Genomic DNA, 10,886 nt, shown 5'->3' on the forward strand with positions numbered 1-10,886 from the left:
AATGAATGGCTTTAATTGGAAGGATAATACTGAAATATCTAGAAAAAGTTCCATTAAGACAGTAAAAATGCTAGCCATATGTGAACATCAAGATTAAACATTTTTCCTTTTTTCAGTGCACCTACACAACTTGAAAACTTTGTTCCTCCTAACCCATTTCAGCTAAAGCCCAGTAAAAGCATCAGGGCAAATCTGATAAAAGCAAAGCATGCTTTATACAGCAGAAGGATATAGGTGATATTGAATTGAGTGCTAAGTATCTTCATTTATTCATGGAGCTTCTATTTGAAGACTAATTTGTGGACATATGTGTCATCCAAACTTTTGTGAATTTTAATAATAGTGCATTTATCTAAGAGTTCCTATGGCCATTCCAGTATGTAGACAATCTTTAATTTTTTTAATTACCAAAAATAATTTCCTATCTAATGCGTAACTTGAATTTTTTTTTTTTAAACTGCTTTTTAGAACCATTAAGAACATATGGGAACATTATGAGAAATTCATCAGGCCCAACAGGAACCTTAGTACTTTTATCAAGTGTAGTATTTCTGTTTGGCAATTCAGGCAGCTATAATATAAAAGATTAAAAAATCAAATTTCTTACCAATCTTAGAACAAACTTATCTACTTTGGTTCTTTAATGCTTATATGACATATGTAGATTCATCTTTATGCATACAAATATGTATACATATATGTATGTCTTCATATATACTATTAGAAAACTTGATAGACCTTTCTTTTCTGTAGTCAAACACTGATCATTATCTTTTTCTTGAGTCTCTGTTGGAAGATCATTAACAGAAAGCCAACGTGTTTTTGTTACCCTGGCCCTCAGAAGATTTGAGTGTCACACTTTCCAACTCTACAGGCTCCCTGTGCTCATATTCCAACATAGAAAATATGCTTTATCTCTCAGTAAGTATGGGAACTTTGAACACAAGCCTGCAGCTGAAAGGTGTGCCCTATTTCCTCCGGGATCATATGTAAAGCCCTCTGTTGTCACCATAGGCTCTCACATTGTGACCCCTTTTTCCTATTATCTCTTCATATTTCACTCCACCATGTCTGCCGTCCTGCAGCACCAGTTGGCTTGCTATTCCTTACACACACAGGGGTGAGTGGAGTATTCAGGGAAGACCAGCACCTCTAGTATGAGGACTTGTTGAGCCCTTTTCAGGGCTGCTCATCCGTCGTTGTTGTCTACCTTTCACCCAGTTCTCACCTGTGGCTCCAAGAAGCTGTAGCACACACAGCAGCCACACCCCAGTAAAAAAAAACCATCTTAGCAGATAGGCTTAACGAGGTTAAGGGTAATCAACAGACCTCAAACCCACCAGTGAGTTAGAGGAATGTCCACCCCAAGCACGTGCTGAAGCAGGCATTATGAATCACTTACAGCTTAGCACTTAATCACTTAGCACCAGAGACACCAAGGTCATCCACTGTATCCCAGGCTACCTCCAGCCCTCTGATGGCTCGTGCAGCCCTGCCTCACTTAAATCCAGTTCATGAGCAAGTCAAGACATCATCCCAGGATGTCCACAGTCCTCTTCAAAATAAAGTACAAGAAATGTTCCTGACACATGGTGTTCTTGATGCTAAGTGAGAGATGCAGGACTAGATTCTTACCTTCTTATCCTGTCCAATATGCAGTGCATTGCAAAGAAGACAAAAGATTGTATAGTCCCTTTACTCAGAGAGCTAGTTGGAAATCAGTCTGATAACAGTTAATATGATTGGTATTAATTTTTTGGTACAAATATAAGCTATGAGAATCGGTTATCAAGAAAGCTTCTGCAAAAAAGTTAAGACAATCTTGAATTTTTATCAATGAGTAGAATTTGGAGAAGTAAAGGAAAAAGGGAAATGACGTTTCACGTAAAGACATTGCTATTCATTTGTATCCAACTTTTGTGACCCCATATGAGGTTTTCTTGGCAAAGATACTAGAGTGGTTTGCTATTTGTTTCTCCAGTGGATTAAAGCAAACAGAAGTGACTTGCCAAGAGTCATACAACTAGTGAGTGCCTAAGGCCAGATTTGAAATCAATCTTCCACTGGGCCACCTACTTGATGAACCATAAGTAAATCGAAGAAGTTGAATGTGGCAGGGAACATTGACTTCTCATTTCTCCATAAGTCTGATTAAAACAGAGAGTGTGATATGTGGATGTGTGTGTGTATGTATACACATATTTTAGAATAAGGCTAGGTAAATGACACCATCAAAAATATTGTAAATCTAAGGTACTAAATATGCTTCTATAATTCAATGAAGATTATAGAATTCATTTTACTAATGATGAGTTTTACTTCAGGATTTATAAAAAAAAAAAAATACTAGGCACAAATATAGGTCCAAAGAATCACGGATTAAAAGCCAGAATTAAGCTAGCATTTATTAAGTGCCTATGTTCAGGCACTGTACAGAGTGCTGGGGATTCAAAGAAAAGTAAATGCCATGCCCTCTAGAAGCTCACAGTCTAATGGGGGAGACAACACAAACAACTGTGCAAATGATCTAGACAGGATAAATTGGGGTAATCTCAGGGTAAAGCACAAAGATTAAGGAGTGGTGGGAAGAGCTTCTTGCAGAAGGTGGGATTTATTGAGACTTTAAGGAAGGCAGGGAAGCTAGGAGGAGATGAGGAAGAAGAGTCCGGGAAAACAGCAGTATCATGTAGGAGGAAAAGCTAGGCCATTATTCCTGTATCCCAGAGTGCATAGGGATGATTACGGTGCAAGAAGACCAGAAAAACAAGGAGAGACAAGGTTATAAAGAGCTTTATAAGCAAAACGCGATTTTATATTCAATCTTGGGGATAGTAAGGAGCCCCTGGCATTTGTAGAATGGGGATGGCTGGGGGGGGAGGGGCGCGGAAATGCTCAGACCTGTCCTTTAAGAAGGTCAGTTTGACAGCTGAGTGAAGAATGAGCTGAAGTGGAAAATAAGACCAACCAGCAAGTTATTGTAAGAGTGCAGGTGTGAGGGTAATGGGCCTACACCAGGGTGATCACAGTGGTGGAGGGAAGAAGGAGGCCTATGCAGCAAGATGACTATAGTGTCGGAGGAGAGGAGGCATATACAAGAGATGTGAAAAAACATGGCAGCAGATGGGGTGTGAGGAGCGATCACCCCCTTGAGAGTATTAGGGAAGCCATGCAGGGTTTTGAGGGAAAGATAACAAGTTAAGTTTTGGATGTTTGAGTTTAATGATGTCTGTGGGACATGCAGTTTGACATTTAATAGGCTGTTGGAGTTGTAAGACTGGAGGTTGGGAGAGAGGTGAGGACTGGACACATAGATCTGAGAGTCATATGCATAGATAAGACAGTAGAAATCCTGGGAGCTGATGAAATCGCCACATGAAATGATACAGGGGGCAAGAAGAGAACCTAGAATAAAACCTTGGGGTCTCCACAATTAGTTGACTTGATGTGGGTGAAGATCCAGGAGAAGAGAACAGGAAAGAGAAGAAAGTGTCCTCCAGAAGAGGGTGGAATGGATCCTTAGAGGCCATCTAGTCCCATCTCTAACTTTAAAGATGACAAAACCCAGTCACAGAGAAGTTGAAACTTGTCCAAAGTCACACAGCGAGTGACAGAGCAGGAGATCGAACCCCACTTCTCTGATTGCAAGCCTGGGATAGATTTCCACTCTGCCATGCTGCCTGCCATGACAAAAGTGGTTTCACAGAAACTCAAGACTTGGAAGGGACCTCAGAGAATTTGCAGTCTGATCTATGCATGAAGCTCAACAGCCTTTAGCCTTTGCAATCTGTGAGTCAACCCTTGACTTCCTTCTCCCTTTTAACCTTCAGGTCTGATCTGTTGCCAAGACACATCAGTTCCACCTCAGGTCAGAGCTTCATGACCTCTCATCTGGACCACGAAATGTCTTTGTTTGGACTTCTTCGGGTTCTCTCATACCCACTTTTCCTAAATAGCTATCAAAGGGATGTTTCTCAAACATGGGTTTGCCACAAGCCTCTCTCTCCTGCTCAAGCACCTCCAATCACTCCCCCGTCTTCTAGAAGGCAACAACACAGCACAGATTTCTCTAGCTTTTAAAGCCCTTCACAGTCTAACTCCAACCTTCCTTTCCAAGCTTGTTGCACAGGACCCTTCATACACTCTTACGTGCCAGCTAAACTGATTTGTCTGCTGTTCCCCACATATCACATTATCACTCCTGTCTTCATGTTTCTTGTATATGAAGGCTCTCCCCTATCCCTCCTCATGTACCAAATGCCTGCCTGCCTAACTTCCTTCGAAGCTCAGCTCAAGTTCCACATCCTGCAGTTTCAGGGGTTATTAACCTGGGGTCTGTTTAAAAAATAATACTATTTCAGTATAATTGGCCTCTTTTGCTATCCTATGTATTTTTTTTTTCATTTAAAAACATTTTTCTCAGAAAGGGTCAGTAGCCTTTCTCAGGTTAGATTAGACTTGAGGGTTTTTACTAGACTACCAAAGAGGACCATGACACAAAAATAGGTTCAGAACTCCTACTCTAGTCTCCATTACCTCCTCCCCAAAGTTATGTGTCTCCTTTGTATCTATTTTATATTTATCCACATAGATATTATCATACCACCATTCCCCCAAACATTGTGAGGTCCTTGAGGGCCAGGACTGTTTGATTTTGGACTTTGTCATCTCAGTGACCAGCACAGTGCTGGCCACATAGTGGACACAACAAAAATTCTCGTCGAGTTGTGGTATTAAGGAGCCTCGTAACTCCTGAGTTAGCTCATTCCCTTTTTGAATAGCACTCATTGTTAGGTAACTTTTCTTTCCATTAAGGCTAGATCTTTTTCTGCACTTGCTCCTAGTTCTGTCCTCTGGAATCAAAAGGAACAAATCGAATGCTTCTTTCACATAATAGCCCTTCAGATAGTTAAAGGTGGCTGTCGTGTCTACCTCAAGCCATGCCCAGTCTGAACATCCCCAGTTCCTTCAGCTGGTCATATGGCATCATGTTCCTAAAAAGTGAAGCCCTGGACTGAACAGAACATTCCACTGGGCTCTGACTAGGGCAGGATATAACAGGAAGATTACCTCCTTAGTCCTAGACTGACAGCCTCTAGAATCAAGTATAAAGCCCTTCACAACCTAATTCCAATGTACCTTTAGATCCTCATCACACAGGACTGTCTTTGTCCATATTGAACAAATGTGCTTTTTTGCTGTTTGCCACACCTGTCCCCTGTGCCCAAAATGTACTTCCTCCTCCCTTCTAACTCCTACAATCTTTAGTTTTCTTCAAAGCTCAGCTTAAATGCCACTGGTTACATGTGGCCTTTCCTGCCTCTTCTCCAGATTCTACTTTACCTTGTATATATTTTGTATGTAATTCACATGAACTTATATGTTCACCTGTCTCCCTCAATAGAATGTAAGCCCTTTAATGGCAGGGGCTGCTTTGGTTTTGTCTCTGTATTCTCAGCGGCTGTTACAGTCTAATGGCTTTTGATCCACTAAAATCACCAGTTCTCTTTGTGATGAACTCTTAGTGGCCACACTTTCCCTGTCTTATGCCTGTAAAGAGCTGTGAAAAATTGTGCATCTGTTGCTGTTAAATTTCTTTCTGTTCTATTATAGCTTATTGAGATCCTCTTCTGGCTCTCCTTCCCAGCTTTGTGCCACCTGCAAGTTTGATAAGCATTTCTTTACCATTGATAGGGCCAAGCATGTGGGCCACTTCACTGGAGACATTGAACCCCTGATGACTTTTCCCTTGGTGTGACTATTGAGTCAGGTCCTGATCTTGTCTAGTCCACATTGCTTCATCTTTTATACAAGAACAACAGAAGAGACTTTACCAAAATCTGAGTAAGTTGAATCTAGAGCCTTTGCCAAATACAGCAGACAAAGAACCCTAGCAGGAAAGGACAGAGGGTTCATTGGGTGTGACCTTTTCTCAATGAAATGAGAGTGACTTTTTGTGATAAGCACATGCTTTACTAGGTGTCCCCTAGCCAGACAGCTTGCTAGAGGGTGGGGAGGGGGAATTGCTGTGCTTGGAGGCAGTCCTGAGTTTAAATTCTGCTTCAGACATTTAAAAGCTGTGGGTGATCATGAGTAAAACATTAACGTCTCTTAGCTTTATTTTCTGTATCTAAAAAATGAGAGCTGGACTAGATAACTTATAAGGTCCTTTCTAGCTCCAAATCTATAATCTCTGTGATAAAAGTTTCTAGAATTTTGCTAGGAATCCAACTCAATCTAAGATTTCATTATCTTCCCCCTTCAAAAAAAATTTGATAACATTTTTCAGTTTTGTTTTCTGTGATCTTTTTCAAGTCACAAACAGTAGCTTCACAGACATTTATCAGTTCTTTGAGTAGCCAAGGATGTAGTTCATCCTGGGCTTACTGACTGGAAATCATGAAAGGCTTCTCGGTATTGGAGATAGTCCTTTTACTGACTCCTGACTTAATCTTCTCTATCAACTCACTAATTGTTTCAGTTCTTGCCTTTCATCCAAAAATCATTTTCCTTGAGAAAACAGAAGCAAAATGGGGATTGAGCAGCTCTGCTTTCTGTGTGTCATTTCTTACTGTTTCATCCATTCCAAGCAGCTCTCAATCCTTTCTTTGATCTTTTTCTCCAGGATAACTTTTAAAAAATTACTGTGTTTTCTTTAGCATTCCTGCTAAGCCCCAGTTCGTTCTGAGCATGAGTGCTCACGACAGTCTTCTTTCTATTCATCCTCCACTATTTACCCTCCACCTTTTGGATGTGTGTCTATATATTTAGAATTTAAATTAATTTATTATTCTCCTATATGTCCATCCATACTGATTTGTTTAGATAACCTCCCCCCACACCTTTTCTTCCTAAATAAAATTGCTTCCCTGTTTTTGTCTTTAAAACTTTATTCTAGAAACCTCCCATTCTGCCTTGGGGTCCTACGTTCTCTGGACCACATAGTGAACCACTGTCTAAAAATCTAAGGTGCATGTTGGGCTCTGCCTTGCTTTCCTCTATCACAAATTATAAGCGTGTGGTCAGTCATTTCCTCTCAGGGTTGACATTCTTTCCACCTCAGCTTCCAGTTCCTCCTTGTGAGAATCATATCCAGAATATAATCTCCCCATATTGATTCCTTCACATTTTGAAGGATCAAATTATCATTAAACCAGTCAAGAAATTCTTAGCTGCTCTGCTTTGAGCAGGAAGTTTCAGATTTTATAATAAATGAAGGCCCTCATGACTCTAGTAGTATCATGCTGCTGTGTCAGCCCAGTGACCTTTCTAAACTTATCATTTATGTCCTTTTTCTGTTCAGCTGGTTTGTAATACATGCCAATGAAAACATCATTTCTGCTTGGTTTCATTTTTCGCACACATTTTCACTAGCTTGTGGAATTCACCCTCAGGGTTGTGGACTTCTGCCCTTGAGTATGTTTTCTTAATGTACAGTTCTATTCTGTCCCCTCCTCCTTTTGCCTGTGTTATGCTTTCTGAATAACATACACCTTCCCAGGACCACATTTCAGTGATGCCTTTGAAGTCAAATATGCCTCCTTGTTATAGCATCTCTAGTCCACTTTCCTTGTTACTCAGGATTTGTGTGTTTTCAGACTGATATTCAAGGTGGTGGATTTTATCGTGTAGGTCCTATCTTGGATTTTGTCTGCTGTGATTCAATGGTCATCTTTCCTGTTACTTTTCCTACTGTAGCCTCTTTTACTGTTGTCTAGCATGGTAGTGGATCGCTGCCAATAGGCATCTTCCTCCCTCCACATTCCCATTCAGTTTAAAGCCCTTTGGACTAGATTGCAAACTCCAGACAAGAACATTCTCCCCAACCCTCAAGTGGACTCTCTCCATAGCCAGGAGTCTCTCCTTCCTATATCTTAAGCCACAGTCCAGAAATAAAAGTAAAATGGAACAAAAGAGGAGGAACAGAGCATCTTATGGTACTGTGGAAAGAGACCCTGGTTCTCATAAATCCCAGCCCTGTAGCCCACTCTCTTTCTGACCTCACACCATTCACTTAACCTCTCTGGACCTCATTATTCTCATCTATAAAGTAAGGGTCTTGGACCAGATGACCACTGATTCTCTTTCCCATTCTAAATCCTACCACTTATGTTAATAAAAGAAGATATCTTGTTTTGTTTTCCTTTATGGGTCACCCTGTTTTTCAGTGCAGTTCTGAAGCTACTATTAGAAGTTATGTTAAGCCCTAGTAGAAGATATATTAGTTAGGATACTTGATAATGCCTTAAGTAAATGTCCGCATAATAATAAATGTTGGTAACAGCATGAAAAGTAGCAGCATCACCCAAGCATGAACTCTTTACCCATTGAAAACTGTCAGGGCATTTATTAAACCCTTAACATGTCACTGTGCCAAGTGCAGGGGATACAAACTATCAGTAAGTAAACCTTTCCCTGCCCTCAAGTAGTTTATATTCTAATGAGGAAAGACAAAAGTGAAAAAAGAGCAGAGAAGAGGGAGACAGCATGAGGTAGAGGTGGCCCGAAAGTAGCATAGAGACTTAGTTCTGGGCAAGACACTGTTTGCCTCAATTTCCTCTCCTGTAAAATGGGGATGATGACAGCCACTGCATCACACATTGTAAGGATCAGGTGAAATAAATATTTGTAAAAAGTGCTTAGCACAATGCCTGGCATATGGTGGGCACCAGGTGAATACTTACTCCCTTTCTTTCCCCTTCCTGTATCAGGACCCCTTGTTTCAGGATAAAGGGTGGAGGGAGATGAGGATGCCGGCTAGATTGAGGCAACATAGTGAGATGATGGGCAGGAATCTAAGGACTGTGATATGATGGACATAAACAGGCAGGACAGATCTTGAGTCCACTCATTGGAAGAAAAACATGATCTTAGTTAAAAGCTGTTCCGACAATTTAGGGCATCAGGCACCTTCATGTTCTGTACATCCCTGAACTTAGCCAGTAGTACAACAGAATAGTTTCATCATTTAGTAGGCATCAGAAAATCCAAAATCTGATTATGAAGCAGTTTTATTTCTTGCATGGTATGGCATAAGTGGCATAAGTTTTTTTGCCATCAAACAGAAGTCCACCACCAGTCACATTTATCAGGCTGATCAGAGGTTCACTTCCTGAGTATTGAAGGATAGGACAAAGATTAGCCATGAAACAGGCTACAATCCTTAGGATGGTTCTTATTATAATGTTGTTTTGTTATATCATCCTACAGCTGTTGGACACATGAACATTCTGGAACATTGCGGATTGTAGGTGATTGGGGGAAGACAATTGGAATAAAAGGGACCCTGCCCAGTGAGAAGGTTGAGATTGTTCTGGGAAGGGTCAGCCTAGCCTCAGCCCTCTGCCCTTCCCCCACCTCTCACCCCAGTAGTGGAGAGAGAAAATGACTTTCCCTTCTTTTGTAACAGGTCTGATCAGGGAGCTTGGACTAAATAGTTTTCTTTCCAATATGAAGATAGTTTAGTGGAAAGAATGCTGGATTTTAAGTCAGAAGACCCGATTTTGAACTCTACCTCTAGAAGGTGTGACCTAAGAGAAGTCATTTTACCTTTGTGTTCTTCAACGCAGGAGTCAGGCTACATGATCTCTAAGGTGGCCTTTGAGCTCTCACCTGTGATGTACACTAATGGGAGCTGAAAGCACTACAGCCTTCTGTTAAAGGATACCTGATTATTATCACAATGAAGGTCTTGATTCCTAGCCTCCCAAGAGAAGGAGTCTACGCATCACTGATGTCCCCTTGAGTCACTCACCTCATTCAGCCAGCCTGCAGCCCGCCTCAGATCTCCCCGCTCCCTTACCGGGCACTTGCTCAGTTTCTCTCAGTTACACTTCCACAACATGTCTCACATTCCTCCCCTTCTCTCTACCACCCTAGGTCAGTCAGGCCCTCATCCTCTCCTGCCTGGACCTTTGCAATAGTCCCAATACTCCTAATTGGTCTCCCTGCCTCCAGCGGCTCTTCTCGGCAACTCATCCTCCAAATTGATATTCCCACAGGTTTGTTATGTCCCTCCACTGCTCGAGAAGCTTCTGTCATTCCTTCTTGAGAACAGAATAAACACAAATAAAATAGAATAAAATACAGGACTTCTCAGTTTGGCTTTTAAAAGCCTTTGCAGTCTGGCTCTAGCTTCCCTTTGCATACATCCTGCACGTTCCTCTGTGTTGCAGCCAAGGAGGCCTTTGTGCTGCTGGTATTCCATCTCCTGTCTTTGGGAAGGAGAGCCTAGGTCTGGAATGCATTGCTTCTCACTTCTGCCTCAGAGAATCATAAGCTCCCTTCAAACTTAGCTTGGCTGATAAGTCCAGTTGGTGTCGGTCCTCCCCCAGTTACTTGGTGTATATTTTGTTCTTAATTCTCTTTACACATGTCATCCCCACAGAGTCCCTGCTATCCTCTCCCAAAGAGAATGTAAAACTCCTGGAGAGCAGACTTCTGGTTTTTTGTCTTTGTATTCCCACTGCCTGATAATTAGTAGGTGTTTAATAAATGTTCACTGAATTGAAAATCCTTCAGTTTGACAAAACATCTGGCACTAGAAAAACGAATGCCATTTTAATAGAATCATTTTTCTATTTTCACTGTTCTGCACCGGGTTGGTTCAGAAAACAAGCCAAATAACCAATTTCTGTTCAGAAAGTTGACTTGCTTGCTTTGAAATAAAAATGAAACTAAATTGCATTACTTTTTTTTTTCCAGCATGCTACAAATGAAAACTGATGAGAATCAGGGTTTGTCTGACATGAACACAGCAAGTAGTCCTTTGAAGTCCATTAAGATGTGCCTTAACCAGCCCACTGAGTGGAATCTAAGTCTCCCGGCCCCACCTTTGGCCAGCCGGCCAGCTCGGAACCACGAGCCCCCCAGTGAAGAGAACAAGTAGG

The 10,886-nt window shown here is 41.3% G+C and overlaps 1 protein-coding gene across 1 annotated transcript in view; it reads left to right on the forward strand.

Annotated features, from left to right (window-relative positions):
* The window catches only part of LCORL (ligand dependent nuclear receptor corepressor like), a 168,964-nt gene extending 158,113 nt beyond the window's left edge, over positions 1–10,851 (forward strand). The window contains exon 8 of the mRNA XM_069069157.1: positions 10,702–10,851. Coding sequence (XP_068925258.1) covers positions 10,702–10,715 — 14 coding nt within the window. The 3' untranslated portion in view covers positions 10,716–10,851. The remainder of the gene's footprint in view (positions 1–10,701) is intronic.
* Positions 10,852–10,886: the final 35 nt, after the last annotated feature.

Source organism: Petaurus breviceps, unplaced genomic scaffold, assembly GCF_028583685.1.
Source record: "Petaurus breviceps papuanus isolate PSGF00001 unplaced genomic scaffold, PetGlider_PUasm1.0 140, whole genome shotgun sequence".
Taxonomy (NCBI): Eukaryota; Metazoa; Chordata; class Mammalia; order Diprotodontia; family Petauridae; genus Petaurus; species Petaurus breviceps.